This window comes from Solanum tuberosum, unplaced genomic scaffold (assembly GCF_000226075.1).
Source record: "Solanum tuberosum cultivar DM 1-3 516 R44 unplaced genomic scaffold, SolTub_3.0 scf00005, whole genome shotgun sequence".
Classification (NCBI taxonomy): domain Eukaryota; kingdom Viridiplantae; phylum Streptophyta; class Magnoliopsida; order Solanales; family Solanaceae; genus Solanum; species Solanum tuberosum.
Window position 1 is genome coordinate 2,934,085 of NW_006238931.1, and position 18,286 is coordinate 2,952,370.

General features: G+C 33.9%; 4 protein-coding genes across 4 annotated transcripts; 2 read left to right on the forward strand and 2 right to left on the reverse strand.

Moving 5' to 3' along the window:
• The first annotated feature begins 2,612 nt into the window (after window positions 1–2,612).
• LOC102602764 (peptidyl-prolyl cis-trans isomerase CYP19-4-like) lies at window positions 2,613–6,926 on the forward strand. Its single transcript, XM_006338786.2, has 8 exons — window positions 2,613–2,764; window positions 2,846–2,911; window positions 3,041–3,116; window positions 5,098–5,145; window positions 5,247–5,270; window positions 5,984–6,166; window positions 6,311–6,386; window positions 6,484–6,926. Exons 1-8 carry the CDS (start codon window positions 2,687–2,689, stop codon window positions 6,620–6,622), a joined length of 690 nt encoding a protein of 229 aa, XP_006338848.1. The 5' UTR covers window positions 2,613–2,686; the 3' UTR covers window positions 6,623–6,926.
• Window positions 6,927–7,061: 135 nt separating this feature from the next.
• On the reverse strand, window positions 7,062–7,865 carry LOC102603103 (protein EARLY FLOWERING 4-like). The gene has a single exon (XM_006338787.2). The coding sequence runs from the start codon at window positions 7,558–7,560 to the stop codon at window positions 7,177–7,179; it is 384 nt and encodes a 127-aa protein (XP_006338849.1). The 5' UTR covers window positions 7,561–7,865; the 3' UTR covers window positions 7,062–7,176.
• A 4,916-nt stretch (window positions 7,866–12,781) lies between these two features.
• On the forward strand, window positions 12,782–14,446 carry LOC102586749 (peptidyl-prolyl cis-trans isomerase CYP19-4-like). The gene is made up of 5 exons (XM_015308589.1): window positions 12,782–12,845; window positions 13,198–13,349; window positions 13,815–13,953; window positions 14,078–14,210; window positions 14,308–14,446. The coding sequence occupies exons 1-5, from the start codon at window positions 12,782–12,784 to the stop codon at window positions 14,444–14,446; spliced, it is 627 nt and encodes a 208-aa protein (XP_015164075.1).
• Window positions 14,447–14,925: 479 nt separating this feature from the next.
• Window positions 14,926–15,577, reverse strand: LOC107060485 (protein EARLY FLOWERING 4-like). Its single transcript, XM_015308454.1, has one exon. The coding sequence runs from the start codon at window positions 15,419–15,421 to the stop codon at window positions 15,086–15,088; it is 336 nt and encodes a 111-aa protein (XP_015163940.1). The 5' UTR covers window positions 15,422–15,577; the 3' UTR covers window positions 14,926–15,085.
• Between the last annotated feature and the right edge of the window lie 2,709 nt (window positions 15,578–18,286).

An 18,286-nucleotide genomic window follows, 5' to 3' on the forward strand; every position in this document is an offset into this window, starting at 1 on the left:
CGGCGGGGGTATTTTTGATCCCAAAATGTAATGGAGGGTATAAGTGGTCTATTTCACATAGTTTAGGGGCAATTTTGACCCTTTTCCGTTGATTATTTGTATTCCATTTTTTCCTTCATGAAAAACACAATGGACTCCCAAAAACATGGTACAACAACTAAACTTTTTGTCGTTTTTATAAATTTTTGGCATAATATATAAATATGTCATTTGACTTAGCTTTAATTGATATTTATGCCTTCTAATTTTGAATATGTAGAAGTATTTACGAAAATTATAAGGGAAAAAGTCTAATATATCCTCAACTTTGTCATTTAAAGATGATATAGTACCCACGTTATAAAAAATGACTCTCATATACTCTTATTGTTACACAAATGACTCACATATATCATTTTTCTCTAACGGAGGTGAAAAAATTAATTTATTAAAAAACATTCACGTAGGGCTTTATTTGACCTTCTCACATGTAATTTTTGGCTTCTTTGATTCACACCTAATTTGAATTTATTAATTGAGGAAATACATCAAATCCCCCCTGATCTTGGCTGCAAAACGTACTCTAATATTTTAACCACAAGGGGCGTTCAAATACCCCCCTAAACAACTTTCAAGTGAATTAAATACCCCCTTAATGGCTGATGTGGCAAATAATAATAAAAAGCGCGTAAAAAGTTAAAAATTAAAGAGAAAAATAATAATTGAGCTACTTTTATTTTCTTTTCAGCCAATAAGAATTTTTCTCTTCATCTTCCTCACACCCCACCACCTTTATCCAACAACAACCCTAGCCCTTTTTCTTCCTCACACCCACCACCCATTGCCACCCTCAACCACCACCTGCACCACCTCCTCATTTTCTTTTTCGAACTCCCCACTTTCTTTTTCTTTCTTCTAAATCCTTCACCTTCACCCTATTTCTCCTTCTTCGAACCCTCCATCCGCACCCCTCTTTCTTCTTTTTTCGAACTCCACTGCCTCGGCCACCACCTGCATCATCCCTTTCTTCTTCTTCTTCGATGAACCTCTTTCTCCCTCTTCTTTCTCCTTCTTCGGAATATTCATACCCCCATTTATTTTCCATCACTAAATGAGAATAATTTCAAATTATTCTCACTTATTCTTAGATGTGATGAACAACGAAAAAAATGAAAAAAATCAACTACTTATTATTGCATTAAGATCACTACTTATGAAAGTGTTTATTGATTTGATGAATTTAAAGCTCTTTTTAGTGAAAAATTTATAATTTTTTCATATCAAATTAAATTTTTAGTTATAACTATGTATTTACTTTGATAACGTGCCTTAAAGATTGAATGTTTTTAGTGAAATGGTCTTGAGAATTTTGGATCTGTGGAGTTTGATCTTTTTTTTTTAATAATCTTGGATTAATTTTCTTTTTCTTTTTCCTTTCTAAAATTGTGAATTAAGAAAACAAAAAAAGAAATAAAAAACTCAAAATTAAAATAATTATCAATGTGGCACTGACATGTCGATGACATGGCGCGTGTGGAATACACTTGCCATTGTGAGACTGGTCTTATAAACTTAGGGTGGATTTAAATTCACTTGAAATGAAACTAGGGGGGGTAAATAATTATATGTAAAGTTAAAGTGCTAAAGTAAGTTTTGCTGCCAAGTTCAGGGGGGATTTTATGTATTTTCTCTTATTATTTTGATGGTCAAATTTATTTTTCACTAACTTTCTTGTATAATTTATCTTATATGCCTCGATTTTTGTACAAATACAAAAAATAAATTTCAACATATCCGAAAGAAATAAGTTTTAATTTTTTTTTTACTTTTTCTCATTTTCCATTCGCTATTTTTTCATTTCTCATATTTTTATACTAAAGAATAAAAGAAAAAAATAGAATAAGAATAAGAAACTCAAATATTGATAATCAAAAAAGTAAAAAAATAATAATGTATAACAAAAAATCATATATACCCCCCTACATGATTTTTTTCAAAAAAAAAAAAAAAAAAATTAAATTTATTTTTTCCACTTCCATTAGATAAAATAGTATATGTGAGCCTCTTTTGTAACGATAGGGATATATGTGAGTAATTTTATAATGATAGAAATGTATGTAAGTCACTTTTAAAACAAAGAGTATATCAACTTCAAATGATAAAATTAAGGAATATGTCATCCCTTTCCCAAATTATAATAAAATTGAATAAGTACATATATGTGTCCTACATTACAAATCTCACGTAGTTTATGAGATAGAATACGTGCATCTCATATAATTTATCACGTAGGATGCACGCATTTTTTTTCAACTTTATACTTCTTTTGTCCGCTTTTAATTGTAATGTTGCGCTTTTCAAAAAATAATTTGACTAATTTTCAAAGTTAAATTAAATTACATTAATTCGATATTTTAAACAAAAAAATTAGATATTCAAAAACTATACGAAAAGTACTATGAATTGCAATTTTTAACATTTCAATATAATGAAAAAATACATGCTAAAATATTACTCAAATTTTTATAATTTGACTCTAAAAAAAACCATGGCGGTTAAAAGTGGAACAAGGGAGTAATAATTTAAGCAACTATTTGTACCCACTCAAATTACACAACTGAGGTCAAAGTTTAAATACATTTGATCTTCCCTACTGTTTAAATTGGATCAGTTCCGACCTACAGTGAAGACTTTGGAGGAAAAGAAAATGGCGAACAGAAACAAATTATCTCCTTTCCTTGTTGTCTGGGTTCTGGTTTTATTCGGAACCCTAATTTTCATTCTGGTATTTTTCACCACTCTTCTCTTTCTGACTTGTTCTCTTCTACTACTAACATTACTTGTGTTGTTAATTGTATATTGTCAGAACCGATTAGGTAATACAGGAGTCTCCTCAGATGGTAAAGACATTACAATCGAGCGGAATGACGAGGTTCAATTTTGTGTTTACATGTTACAGATTAGTATTTTGTTGACTCCAAACCATAGGATTTCGAATTATTGATTACTTAATTTTTACTTCAGAATATGAAAACACATTTCGTCATTATAATTGTTGTAGGCAAAAACATCAGAGGATTTGGAGCGGGTGACACATAAAGTATACTTTGATGTCGAAATTAATGGAAAACCTACTGGTATTTTTCCTTCTTCATTTATCCTGCCACAGCCATATATAGAAACAAAAAAAATGGCTTTATAGTTTGATCAAGTTTTATCGTTTGCCGAGAATGATATAGAATTGTAGATAACTTTGTTTTGTTCTTCAAAAGAAAAAAATTCAGAATGGGTAAATGCTAGATCTTACTTTTCTGTTTATGTTCCTGTTGTAATGAATTTTTGCATTGTTCTGCACAAAATTTATCATGGATTGATTTGATAATTGAACTGTGGAAGCTAAGCTTTACCCCTGGCATGAACTTTTCTAATTATACTGGTGGCTTTTACTCTTGGACTTCTCTCCTTTTTCATGTCTGACCAGAAAGAAAAAGGAAAACGAAAGTTTGAGAAATGAACGAGGGAGCTTTTATGGTTAAATGGTTAGGGCCAATGTTTTAAGATTTCTTATTAGAACGGGGTACAAAATGCATCACAATTTCACTCACCACGTACATGATATTAGCAGATGGAATTATGTTGCAGTGGTATCCTCTTCAAGATGGGAGGTCAGTTAGCCTTCATGTCCATGGATGTTAGGTTGGTTGCATTAATAAAGGTACCGTTGCACTAAATTATGACTACAAAAGTCTCATAAGAAAAAAAATCGGTGCACAAAATAATAGTGTTTGGCGGGCTGCATAAATAATCTCGCTCGATTTATACAAAGTTTGGTTGGTAGTATTAAACTTATTACATGCATAACTTATGAGGGAATCTATGTATTATTTTATGGATGATATAACATGGAATAAGAATATATGTATTAGCAATACATAAAGTATCTAAATACAAAAATATCTTAAAGTAGGTAACTTGCATAACATTTTATATTTTAGTAATCATGCATAACAATTCAAAAAATGGCTATCCAGTGTAATCCCTCAAGTGGGGTTTGGGGAGGGTGGTATGTACACAGCCTTACCCCTACCTTGTGAAGGTAGAGAGATTGTTTCCGATAGACTCTCAGCTTCAGTAATGCATTTCAAAAGTCAAGTATGTAAAGGACATATAGTTGTGATAAGAGAAATTCATACTAACAATTCCTGTTATATTATTTATCGTATGACCGATTCATGCTTAGTAATTCCTTCATAGCTACATGAATCAAACAACCTTACATTGTTTTAAGATAACAGATATGTACAATCTACCCTTGTTCCTGGCGAAATAATGTATCACGTTTTCAAGTGGAATGTTATCTAGTTGTCACATTACTCACTTGCAATCTGTGTTGCCTTTCAAATTTTATTTCATGACTAAGAAAAAAGTAATAAGGAAATTTATATTTACAATATGTTGAAGAAATCCAATTAGATGTTGACTTTAGAGAAAAAATATTAGCATGCGTGGTGAATTATGGATGGAGTAGAATCATGGTGATGCATTGGATCAATCAGGACTTTTGGTCAAATTAGCTTGCAAGCTTATGGGGGTGGACGTTGTCACTAAAGATGTGTTTGGTATGAAATAACACATTTTCGAGTTAGAATTTTTTTTTTAAAAAAAAAGGTTTTCCTTGAAAATAAGTAATTCTTACTTAATTTCTTGTGTTTAGCAAATTACTAATCTATGCAAACACTATAAGGGTTGGGGTAGGTGGGGGGTGGGGAGGAGACAATCAAATGTCACTTATAAAACTTGTTCTCCATACTTTCCATACTTTCACCAGAGAAGTCATTTTCCTTATCTTTAAGGAACTTGTTTTTCTTGTGAAAATATTTTTGAAAAATTGTGACCCTGGCCAGTTCAAGGTCCGCATATGTATTCAGCTTAGATTTTTTGTTCTTACCAAGTTGTTCATAAGACATATAATTCCAGATAAATCTAATGTAGTTAGAGCAGGATTGTTAAAGATTGCCAGATCTATTTCAGTTGTAGTCATAGGTGGAAGAGTTTCTTGTGATTTGTTTTGGTTTTCTTCTGAACTAATCTTGAACACATCGATTGCTTTCCTTTCAGGTCGTATTGTCATGGGCCTCTTTGGGAAAACTGTCCCAAAGACAGCGGGTACTCCATCTTGTGCTGAATTATGTTGGCTCTTTTTGGCATTGTACATTATCTTGTAAACTGCATTGATGAGATTGCTGTATATTTAATTTTTTCTGCAGAAAACTTCAGAGCTCTTTGCACAGGTAACCAATAAACTTTTGTTCCCTTGAGTTTCATTTTTTTCAAGAGATTCAGATCCACTACAGTACTCTTTATCTGAACATCATGTTAATGAGGATACCGTTCTGGAAATTCTTATAACTTTGTGCTCTTGGATAACATGACTTACTTTACAAGTGAACCGGCAATGAAATAAAAGGGATACCAAAGCTAGTTGTAGTTTATTGACAAAAGAAAAAAAAAACAGAAGAATTCTTTCATTACACTTGAGATAGAAAGAGAAATCCTATACTGTAAAGGATTAAACTCATGTCCATGCTGTAAGGTATATTGGAGCCAAAAGCAGATACTTCTAATTGGCACAGGTCATTGCTGATGCAAGGGCCAATTTGCTCTTTCTTCCTTGACTGGTTTATTTCAAGACACACATCTACATTTGCATGAGGGTTTTTTTGTTATCTATTTGTTTCTATGAAGTCCCTTTTAGCATTCATCTTCTCCTAAATATCTGTTCTAGACTTGAACCATTTCAGAGTTCAGATACTGCTTGTTAGTTATTTAGGGGAGGGGAAGGGGTGTCTCGTGGCTAGAATGACATCAGACAACGAGGGTTGTATAGATGGAAAATTAATGCAAAGATAATGAAACCTCACCACCTTTCTACTGCATTAACATCCGTTATGCACACGAATACTGAAGTTACCAATCTGGCAAACATTTATCACTCAACTTGTAGGGGAAAAAGGAACAGGGAAAGCTGGCAAGCCTCTCCATTACAAAGGTAGCAGTTTCCACAGGATCATACCAAGCTTCATGATCCAGGGAGGCGACTTCACCCGTGGTGATGGGCGAGGTGGAGAGTCAATATATGGTGAAAGCTTTCCAGATGAAAACTTTGATCTAAAACACACTGAACCTGGTGAGATCTGACTATTCATTAATAATTGGTTGTTGCCATCTTTTGTATCTTTTGTGTTTTATTCGATCTTGCACTTCCCTTAATTGGAAGTGTTTTTGGCCAGAATGTTTTCTATCCACTGAAAGACAGTTGATTTGGAAAAAGGTATTTTGTCAATGGCGAATGCTGGACCAGACACCAACGGATCTCAATTCTTTATCACAACTGTAACCACTAGCTGGTACTCAACTAAATCCTTGATTTTGTGCAACTTATCTTCAACTGAACTTTCAATTTTGGGCTACTTGTCAAAATGTTTACTTCCGTCCCATGGTTAGGTTGGACAAGCATCATGTTGTTTTTGGGAAGGTGCTGTCTGGGATGGATGTTGTCCACAAAATTGAAGCTGAAGGCAGACAAAGTGGAACCCCGAAAAGCAAAGTTAGAATATCAAATAGTGGTGAACTACCTCAGTGATTAAATTTTCCATGTACCAGAATACCTCAAATGCTTGAAAGTGCTTAACCTCGCTCTAAATCCAGTTTCATACACTGTCAAGAAATGTGCTATGGGACTTCCGCCGCTTGTAAAGTTAAACCAACCCTCTTGAAATAGGATCACAGCTGCTGCTCTGAATAGACAAGGCTCATTTTATGAAAATTGTTATAAAACTTTTGCTTTTATATTTATTTTCGTAAAGGATTTTGAATAAATTCTTTGTTGTATGTAACATAAAAAGATATGTTGTTGAAATTTCCATTTTGTTCTCATTGCCAGAAAATGTCTTTGTTACATACTAAAGTTTAGCAATATTTTCATGACTATGCCAAACAGTGAAGACAAGTAGCAGATCATCGCATTCTTGAAGACTCGGTAATAAATGCTCAAACCTTAATACAAACATGCTTATGAAATACACACGCATAAATTCGACTATGCTTTCATTTCGATAAGAGTATGAACAACATCAACTTTTAAAAACTATTAATGGTACGTAGATCGGAGAAGATAAAATAAAATTAAGAGAAGCATCAGTGGTGTCTCCGGTTGTTGGTTTCGTCTCCAATGGCGTCGTGTTCTTGACCAAACATGGTTGAAAAATTGGTGGAAATATCAGAATAGAGAGAAACAACTTTAGAAATGTTGCCATTAAGCTCCTGAATGAGGCTCACGTTCTGCACCATATTGTCGTTGGTTCTGGACTGATGGTTTTCGTTGACTTGCTGTATCAGCGATCTGTTCCGATCCAACACCGATTGCACCTGCCGGAATCTGTTGGAGAAGTTGTTCCACATCTCGGAGTTGCCTTCCTCTATACTAAGGTCTCCGTTGTCATGAGGGCGCCGGCGGTCGTTAGTGGTGAGGGATTTAGGTTTGGCTAGGGTTTGACGATGGCGCTTAAAGGTGTCTTCCATGTTGCTGATGTCGATTCAATCATATAATGAAACGTTTATTTCTGACATGAGAGAAACACACACTCTCTCTAGTCTCTGGGGAGGTGAGGTGCATACATATCTTGTGCAGATTAGATATTTTCTTCATTTGGTTGTGGTTGTTGCAGCTCACAGAGATGACTAACCATGATTTGGCTTGGCTGTGCTCATTCACGCGACATCCTTGATTTGGCCTAAAGGAGAGAAATTAGAAAGAAGGTGAAGGATTGCTGGCCACGCGCAGAGGAAGAGAATTCGGGTAAGTTTTGGCCAAAAATATCTTATTACAAAGGCTTATTGGACGGTATTAAATAATGAAAAAGTGCAAAAAGTCACCATTTCAAATCTTCCCAGTGTTTTCCACTATAACTTCAATATTATATTCCTCCCGTATTAATAAATCATCTTATTAAAAATAATTATTTCATCTGTTTATTTTTATTTGTCACTTATATTTAAAATATGTTTTTATTTTTAATTGTTACTTTTGAAATATCAAGAAAATATAATTTTTTTTTTATGTTTTACCCTCAGTATTAAATACTTATTTTTCAAATCATTTTACAAAACATGATTTAATAGGGGATAGTTTGATAAAATATCGATATCATCAATTATTTTCTTAATGGGTGTGTCCAGTCAAACCGTGACAAGTAAAAGTGAACGGAGGGAATATCTTATATTACTTGTCCAGCTTACTAAATCAAAAAAATATTAATTATTTTTTTCTATATTATCTTTGCAATTAATTTTTTTAAAAGTGTTCACATTTGGTTCTTAAAGAAATATATTTGTAAAATTATCTTCTTATTTATGATTTCTTACATATAAAAAAATGATCAATTAATATGAGACAAATAAATATTTGTCTTTCATTTAATTTTGCATGAAATTTAACAAAGCAAAAGAGCAAATCTTTTAATTTTGTGATGTATAAAAATATTTTTTAATTAATTTGATTAAATATATTACATGAAAAATTAAAATTTTAAGACTAACAAAAAATATTATTTATGTATAACAAAACAAATTGAAATAGAGAAAAGTGAGCAAGCAATTAGGAATATCTATTAGAGAGATGTGAGAACAAAAGCTTGCCAACAACTAATTTGATAGCCACACTTGTTGAAATTATTAGCCACAAATGTGAAAGTTGACAGTCACATTTGTGGAAGTTGATAATCAAAGTTTGGTAGAGTTTGACAGCCAAACTTTGTAGAAATTGGCTGCCACATTTATGTCACTAATGATGCAATCAAGAGGTTAAAAACTCTATAAATAGAGTAGTAATTGAACACTTGAAGACACACTAAAATAAAGAAGCAACAAAGAGTAGAGAGAGTAATCCACAGGCTATTTCCTAGTTTGTGAGAAAATAGTGTAGAAGTAATATTATTGTGAGTTTTAAGAAATAAAAGAGTGTTGAGTAGTAGTTTTTTTACACTACTAAGTTTTTTATCAATATTATTGTATTACTTATTCGGGTATGATATTTACCCAATTTTAATATTTGGTGTCGTTGTTACTCTCTTCATATTGTTATTTAGTTTGGACATTATCATGTGTGTGATTATCATTTTTTCCAACAACGTGGTATCAGAGCCATGACAAATAATAGTCCGTTATCCTTTCAGTACCTGCGTCTCACAAGAGAAAATTATGACAAATGGTATCTACGAATGAAAGTCATTCTTGACTCTCAAGATGTTTGGGACATTGTAGACAAAAGGTATACAAAACCCGTTAATGAGAAAACTTTGTCTCCAAATGAAAAGGAGATCTTGTTAAAGACAAGAAAGAAAGATCAACATGCCCTCACTCTTATCCATCAATGTTTGGATGATGGCATGTTTGAGAAGGTGGCTGATGCAACCACCTCAAAAGAAGCTTGTGAGATTTTACAAAATTCTCTCCAAGGAATTGATAAAGTAAAGAAAATAAAACTTCAAACTCTAAGAACTGATTTTGAAGTTTTAAAAATGAAAGAATCTAAATCCATTTCGGATTTCTGGTTCAAGATTGATGGGTGTGGTGAATCAACTGAGAAGATACGTAGAGGAAGTAGATGATGTGTGTGTGGTAGAAAATATCCTGAAGTAACACGGAGTAATTGACCCCGAAGGGGTCGCATACAAGTCTCATAGCATACATGAGCATAAAAGCATAGGAAAATAGTGCGGAGTTTAGAAGGCTGTGATTGGTCCAAAGGGCGGATCACAAATGGATTTCTCAGTTATAAAAAAAAATAGTGCGAAATTTAAAACTTTTTTTTAGAATCGAAGTCTCTTATAAAATGAAAAAGAATCTATGACACTATGTCTCAAACCATCTATGATACTTGGAATAAAACTCTTGAAATACAATCTTAGGGACATAGCCCTTGCAACCAAAGTCTAAAACATAAAAGAAAGACAATAAATGACATATGGTCAAGCCCTCGAATACAATGAGGACTCACCAATCTTCTTTTCTTGATCTCCTATGAACCTAGCCACGAGAATGGAATCCAATATCTCCAAAGCCTACGCTTAATAGAAAATGTAGAAAGATGGGGTTAGCACAAAAAGTACTAAGTATGGAGGCCATGCACAAAACCTTAAAACATGCATAAAAAGGGACATTTCATTTGAAATCATGCTATATGCCATTTTTGAACGTCATCTTTGAAATAGTTGGAAAATGCAACCCATAAGGCAACTCACATACATTACATTATCCATGTGAGCTACATGAAATTCGGTGTCGTGTAACCCCACACTGAAAGAAGGTGTCCGACTTGCTTAAGGTAGAACTAAATGTATAGCTATAAGGTTGATTCATATCCACTCGGTACTAAGCATTATTTCCCAAATTATATGTCATTAGTCTTGAATTGTATTTACATGTGTGAAGGAGTGCTCTACCCTTCATTCAATACAATTCATAAAATAGCTCATAAATTCATTAAAAGTGAGAATGTACTTTCAACTTTAGAATCATAATTAGTATGTGAGAATAACTTTCACACCAAGATCATGTGTTCTCATGAGAATGGACTTTCAATCAACACAATAGGATCATCATAGTCATGTACATTTCATGCATAATAATGTGTAAAGGTGCATATGAGAACTATACTTTCAATTAACACCATTGATACATCATAATCATATTTATGCATGGAGTGTGTGTGTGTAATTGTCCTTGCAATGGCACAACAACAAGATTATCATCATTCTAGACAATTCATACATAATCAAGTGTAAGGGTAAGGGAAGAATGACCTTTACAACAATACCTCAATTTACACAATAGTCATAGGATCTTCACTTTCAAAGTAAATCATAAGTTCACACACAACCTTGTCAACATACACAAACCTTCATAATATGCCCTTCGAGGGCTATGGACCAACTCATCCCAAACATATAGCAATAGCACATTAGATAAGGGAATACCATGATCCAACAACTCATCAATACCTTAGTCACATCATGATTGACACTTTATACTCCAAATATTCATAAACATGTATATAGTATCATGATCAAGTCAATTTATGTTTAGAAGCATTACCTTAAACCAATTCGAGTCTAGGTGATCTAATCTAAGGCATTACATGAAGAATTTCATCATTCTAGGAGGATCCCATTTAAACCCTCAACTAGCCTCTTTCATGGCACAACCCTAGACTATATCAATTCACCTTAGGAATCTTAGGTTAATCAAGTATACATTTAAAATCATACTTAGATCATGCAATTACATCATAATTAACTCACATTCAATCAATTGGACCAACTTGCAAAACCATCACATAATGTAAAGAAGAACCATAGCTAGAGTTGGGGGTCTCATAGATTCTTGAAGGATTTCGAGTTAAAGTTATATAAAATCAATCATACATTCACAAACAAACATAATTCAACCTTTAAAAGCCACTTTAAAAGGAATCCATGGAGTTGAGTTGAAACCTTAACTAATTGAGTTTTCTAGGATTGAGTTAAAAGCTTTTGAAAGGGCTATTGGGGTGAGAGCTTCCCAAGCATGAAGAACTCCCATACCTTAGGTGTAGAATCCTTCCAAATTCGTATTGAAAAACTCCTTCCTTCTAGCTTTCCTTGATCTCTTTCTTTGTTCTTCAATGGAGGTTCTAGAGAGAAGATTCTTAGAGAGAAGAGTAGTTGGGTTTTGATTTGGGGTCTTGGGTTATAATGATTTAATGATTTAGTTTAGGGTCTTATTAGCTTAAATAGGTGATTAATTAACTAACTAACCGACCTCCCTTAACCCCTAATTAATTACCTATTTAATTCCCAAACACCTAACTAAGACTAAAAATCTTAAAAACAGGCAACATCCATGCCCACCCATCCACGGACCGTGGATGGGTCTACTGGCCGTCATTTGGTCTCATGGTTAGAGACTGAGGCTGGAAGTTGCAGACCTGCACAAGCCTTGACCTACGCCCATGACTTACTGGACGTGGTCTGATCTACTGGCCGTAGATGGCCATCCGTAGGTCACACTTTTTTCCAGATTTTTGGGACTGTTTTGGGGTCCCCTTCAAAGACCCCTCGGGTGGTCCTTAGGGGGTCGTACCCGGACGTTTAACCCCTAGAACCCCTATTCTAAGTACGGGAGCCATTTTTACAAGTTTTAACCCTCATACGACACTCCAAAACTCTTACCAAAGGCTCTAGAACTCACTAGTTCAACTCACTAAATTACGAGGTGTTACATTTAGACTCTATTATAATAGAGCAATTGGAAGGTTCTATACAATCCCACGAAGAAAAAATGAAAAGGAGAAAAGAAGAGCCACTTCTTAAAACTCAGGCAGCCTTCAAAGGATTTGAAGGTGCGAAAAGTTACGAAGGAAATGGACAATGACGAGGCCGTGGAGGCCGTGGAAGAGGAAGAAGTTATATCAACAAATTCAATTATGAAGATAAAAGTCACCAGTTATTTAGAGGTCGTGACCTTGGTCAACGAGGGGTAGAGGATGTGGAGCCTATCAAAGTACCAAATGAGGTATAACAAATCTAAAATTGTGTGTTATAACTGTCATAAAATTGGACATTACTCTTGAAAATGTCGTAATAATGTTGAAGAGAAAGTTGATCTTGTTGACAACAACAAAGACGAAGTTAAGTCAACATTGTTATTAGGACTCATAGAAGAAGATACATATGATTGCATACCAGTTCATCGTATTTTAACAATGGCAAGCAATCATATGTGTGGCCACAAAGACAAGTTTGTGGAGATAAAGAAGACGGTGAAAGGTAATATGTCTTTTGGAGATACCTCAAAAATCTAAATTGAAGGGATAGGTACGATTCTGATATCCTGTAAAGATGGTGGTCAAAAATTGATTGACAAATTTATTATGTGGCAAAATTGAAAAATAATATTTTGAGTTTGGGTCAACTTCTTGAAAAAAGATATGATATTCATATGGAAAATATGCATCTTTTGCTTAGAGATTCAAGTAACAACTTAATTGCTAAAGTGCATATGGCAAAGCATAGGTTGTTCCCTTTGAATCTTAAAATCATCGATGCAAAGTGTTTGAAGGCTAATGTGCAAGATGATCATGGTGTTGACATATGCGATTTGGGCACTTGAACTTTGAAGCACTTAAATCAATGGGAGACAAGAACATGGTTGATGGGATTCCGTCAATCAACCATCCAAATCAGTTGTGTGAAGCTTGTCTTCTTGGAAAATATGCAAGGAGGAGTTTTCCAAAGGAGACTACATCAAGAACAAGTAAGCCACTTCAACTTGTACACATCGATGTGTGTGGTCCAATCGATCCACCTTCTTTTGGTAAAAGTAAATACTTCTTGCTCTTTATTGAAGCAAAAATTTGAAGTTTTTGTTGCTTTTAAAAATTTCAAAGCACTTGTAGAAAAGAAAGTGATTGCGAAATAAAAGCATTAAGGTCCGATAGAGGAGGCGAATTCACTTCAAAAGAATTTAATGACTTTTGTCAATCTCATGGAATTCGCCGCCCTCTAACGATACCTTACTATCCCCAACAAAATGAAGTTGCAGAAAGAAAGATAGAATAATTTAGGAGGGTGGGGGGTCTTGTGACTAGAATGACGTCAGACAAGGAGGGTCGTATAGATGGAAAATTAATGCATAAAGATGATGAAGCCTCACCACCTTTCTACTGCATTAACATCCATTATGATCACTAATACTGAAGTTACCAATATGGCAAACATGTATCACTCAACTTGTAGGGCCGGGAAAAAGGAACAGGGAAAGCCGGGAAGCCTCTCCATTACAAAGGTAGCAGTTTCCACAGGATCATACCAAGCTTCATGATCCAGGGAGGTGACTTCACCAGTGGTGATAGGCGAGACGGAGAGTCAATAAATGGTGAAAGCTTTCCAGATGAAATTATGATCTAAAACACACTGGACCTGGTGAGATTTGACTATTTAATAGTAATAGGTTGTTGCCATCTTTTGTGTTTTATTCAATCTTGCACTTCCCTTAATAGGAAGTGTTTTTGGCCATAATGTTTTTTTATCCACTGAAAGACTTGTTTTGGGAAAAGGTATTTTGTTAATGGCGAATGCTGGACCAGACACCAATGGATCTCAATCCTTTATCACAACTGTGACCACTAGTTGGTACTCAACTAAGTCCTTGATTTTGTGCAACTTATCTTCAACTGAACTTTCAATTTTGGGCTACTTGCCAAAATGTTTACTTTCATCCCATGGTTAGGTTGGACAAGCATCATGTTGTTTTCGGCAAGGTTCTGTCTGGGATGGATGTTGTCCACAAAATTGAAGCTGAAGGCAGACAAGGTGAAACCCCGAAAAGCAAAGTTAGAATATCAAATAGTAGTGAACTACCTCAGTGATTCAGTTTTCCATGTACCAGAATGCCTCAAATGCTTTAAAGTGCTGAACCTCGTGCAAAAGACAGTTTCATGCACTGTCAAGAAATGTTCAATGGGACTTTCACTGCTTGTAAAGTTTAAACAACCCTCTTGAAACAAGATCACAACTGCTGCGTAGAATATACACAAGGTTCATTTTTTATGAAAATTGTAATAAAACCTTTGCTTTTATATTTATTTTCGTAAAGGATTTTGAATGAATTCTCTGTTGTATGTACCATAGAAAGATATGTTGTTGAAATTTCCATTTTGTTCTCATCACTAGAAAATGTCTTTTGTTACATATGAAGGTTCTGCAATGTTATCATTGATTATGACAAACAAGCTTTAGTCGTGCGGTGTTGTTGAAGTTGCCACAACAACATATTTACATATTCAAGCAGTGTAGACAAGTAGCTTCAGCAGATCATCACATTATTGAAGACTCGGTATAAATGCCCAAACCTTAATACAAACATGCTTATGAAATACACACGCTATGAGCCAACCAAAAGGTTAAAGATAAATTTGACCTCTGAAGATATTGAGGGAATTATTCAATTAAGAGAAGCATCAGTAGTGTCTCTGGTTGTTGGTTTCGTCTCCAATGGCGTCGTTTTCTTAACCAAACATGGTTGAAAAATTGGTGGAAATATAAGAATAGAGAGAAACTACTTTAGAAATGTTGCCATTAAGCTCCTGAATCAGGCTCACGTTTTGCACCATATTGTCATTCGTTCTGGACTGATGATTTTCATTGACTTGCTGTATCAATGATCTGTTCCGATTCAACACCGATTGCACCTGCCGGAATCTGTTGGAGAAGTTGTTCCACATCTCGGAGTTGCCTTCCTCTGTACTGAGATCTCCGTTGTCATGAGGGCGCCGGCGGTCGTTAGTGGTGAGGGATTGAAGTTTGGCTAGGGTTTGACGATGGCGCTTAAAAGTGTCTTCCATGTTGCTGATGTCGATTCAATCATATAATGAAACATTTATTTCTGACATGAGAGAAACACACACTCTCTCGAGAAAATTGAAGGAAATGTATCCTTTAAGTCTTGAATTAACTATTGGTGACAATGTTGACCAAAAAGAGGTCAAAGACACTTAAATAGTTGATTAAGTTAATTAGGGACTCAATTAATATTTTCAAAAACTTATAATCTTTTTATAAATACAAAACAATCCACTCACTAAATAAATAAACTTTTCACTCCCTCTCTCTCAAACAAGTTCTCCTCTCTCCCGGCTGGGCAGACGACGATCTTCTCAAAAAATTGAAATTGCTCCATTCTTCCAACCAGTTTCTCCGACAACTTTCAACTTCCGACGCCTAACTTTTCAGCTCCATTCTAACCAGCCAAGGGAACATCGATTTGCGGGTAAAGCTTTTTTTTTGTAAAAAATTAAGGGGAGTTTTAGTTTCATTTTTTTAAAAGTAAATACTGGAATGAACAAATCGTTGTAGATGTTTTCCGTTAAAAAATTAGAGATTTTTAGTTTAAGTTTTATTTATTGATTTCATTCTTTTTAGTCTATCAAAATGTTATCTTGGACCTTTTTATTATCACTTTTGTATAGTATTTGCTGCTTGTTGTAGTTTTAGCAGATGCTTTAGTGCAATTTTGGTCAGATTAGGTTGTTGGTTTAGTCTAGATATTGCTGCAGTTTTGGTAAGTTTTGGCTGTTGATTTAGTGTAGATATTGCTGTAATTTTTTTTCCAGTTTTGATTGCTGATTTAGTGCAATTTTTGCTGCTAATTTGTGCATTTTTTTGCTGCTGTCTTGATGCAGTTTTGGTTAAATTTTTTTGATTGTTTTGATATCAGTTTTGTTCAGTTCTTGCTGGTTTAGTGCAATTCTAATATAGTTTCCGTTGTCTTGTCCATTCAAAGGTGTTTTGGTGCAGTTTTTACAATTGATTTGGTATGTTTTGGTCAATTTTCTGTTGGAGTTTTGATCCAATTTTTTGTGGTTATTTTAGTGCATATTTTACTCTAATTTTGATTCATGTGGAATACAAATTTAAATAATTGAGATTCACTTGATTTTATTTTTAAAGTTAACCATAGACAAGTAAGGTAACCTTGTTGGTTCATTCTTTTATTGACTTTCGGTATTGACACTCGAAAGGATTTTGGTGAATACCTTTGCCAATTGTCATTGTATTTGAGATAGTGAAAGAAGAGAGCTCATAATCCTTACACGATCTTATTAAATAAATAAATAACTACATGCCTAAATCCGTGTGTTAACTTGTTCGTACTAAATGATTGTGTGGTGATTGCCTTTAGGTGCATGCTTGCCGAAATATACCAAAAAACACTTTCAATTGCCCCCCTCTAATTTAACTTTCTAATGATGCACAAATTGATTGTTAACATTTTTCATTTTTTCTATTTGTAGATAAAATGACTTCCAAAAGAAAAAACAAGTGAATAGTCTTTGATAAATCAAGTAGAATAGCTAAAGTACAAACACCATTAGAGGAACTCGCTGAACAAGTCATTCCACAAACAGATGATGTGTTGGGTATACACCATTAGGCTTGGGCATTTAAAGCAATATCTTATCTCAACCAAGGATTCTTAGGTGGTTGTCTGCTAAGAATAACACAAAAATGGATTTTGTTGATCTCTTCAATCCTCATTATGATATAGTAAATCTTCTATAGATTAATCTTTACTTAAATTAACTGATCATCTGTTTTGTTTTCGTTTAAATATATGACCCATATATTGCAATAGATGACTCATCTGTTGCAATAAATGAGTCATCTATTGCAATAGATGGGTCATCTGTTGCAATAAATGAGTCATCTGTTGGAAGAAAACATAAGAGTTTGCTATTGTTTTGCTTTGGACCAACAGTTTGACCCCATCAATTGCAATGAGATGGATGATCTATTTGAAGAAAACTTAGATGTTTGGTACTGTTTTGATTTCTTCAAACAGATGACCCATATGTTGCAACAGATATGTCATTTGTTATTTGTTAGAACAAAACTTAATTGTTTGCTTCTGTTTTACTTACTTCCAACAAATGACCATCTGCTGCAACAAATGGATAATATGTTGGAAGAAAATTCAATTTTTGGTATTGTTTTGCTTTTGTTGGTCCATCTATTGCAATAAATGGGTCATCTGTTGAAATTTTTTTTAATTGTTTGCTACTATTTTGCTTTCTTCCAACAGATGATTCATCTATTGCAACAGATGGGTCATTTGTTGGTAATACAATATATACATAAATATTACAATAAGTATTTTATCTATTATAATTTATGAATTAGTTTAAATATAAATTACTTTTGTATATAAATTGTGCATCCCTAACTTGTTCCCGTAGTAGCAATAGTTGCAAATGCCATTCTTTTTAACTCTAGGAATCATGGACACAAATCAGACCCTACGATGGATTTGATAAAAAGAGAATTGCTTGGAACAATAGGCATCAAAAGAGAGACACCTACTGGTGGTGCTGATGATGTTGCAACAGATGTTGATGTTAATGTTAATATTCTGTTGATATTGGTGATACTGGTGATAAAAGTGGTGGTGAACATGTTGATGATGTTGGTGGTATATATGGTGGATTCACCCCTTCCAGAGCCATTCACTCCATTGAAGATTAAGAGGAGAAAAATTGAAAAAAAGGCTATTTTATATTTGATAGATTTTTAGTTATTTTATCATAAATTCTATTTTGTAAGTTGAAGAATTTGAAATGAATTGTAATTCATGAACATTTATCATATTTTGTTAATCATATTTTGTAATTTTTTATGAGAATATTTTATATTTAATAGATGTTCAACTATTT

Bases quoted from the DNA above. Each gene is read 5' to 3' on its own strand.
- LOC102603103 (XM_006338787.2), bottom strand. From the start codon at position 7,560: ATGGAAGACACCTTTAAGCGCCATCGTCAAACCCTAGCCAAACCTAAA.
- LOC107060485 (XM_015308454.1), bottom strand. From the start codon at position 15,421: ATGGAAGACACTTTTAAGCGCCATCGTCAAACCCTAGCCAAACTTCAA.
- LOC102602764 (XM_006338786.2), top strand. From the start codon at position 2,687: ATGGCGAACAGAAACAAATTATCTCCTTTCCTTGTTGTCTGGGTTCTG. The intron at 2,765-2,845 runs GTATTTTTCACC...GTATATTGTCAG, and splicing joins GAACCCTAATTTTCATTCTG to AACCGATTAGGTAATACAGG. The intron at 2,912-3,040 runs GTTCAATTTTGT...TAATTGTTGTAG, and splicing joins CAATCGAGCGGAATGACGAG to GCAAAAACATCAGAGGATTT.
- LOC102586749 (XM_015308589.1), top strand. From the start codon at position 12,782: ATGGCAAGCAATCATATGTGTGGCCACAAAGACAAGTTTGTGGAGATA. The intron at 13,350-13,814 runs GTACACATCGAT...CTCAACTTGTAG, and splicing joins CAAGTAAGCCACTTCAACTT to GGCCGGGAAAAAGGAACAGG. The intron at 13,954-14,077 runs GTGAAAGCTTTC...TTCCCTTAATAG, and splicing joins AGACGGAGAGTCAATAAATG to GAAGTGTTTTTGGCCATAAT.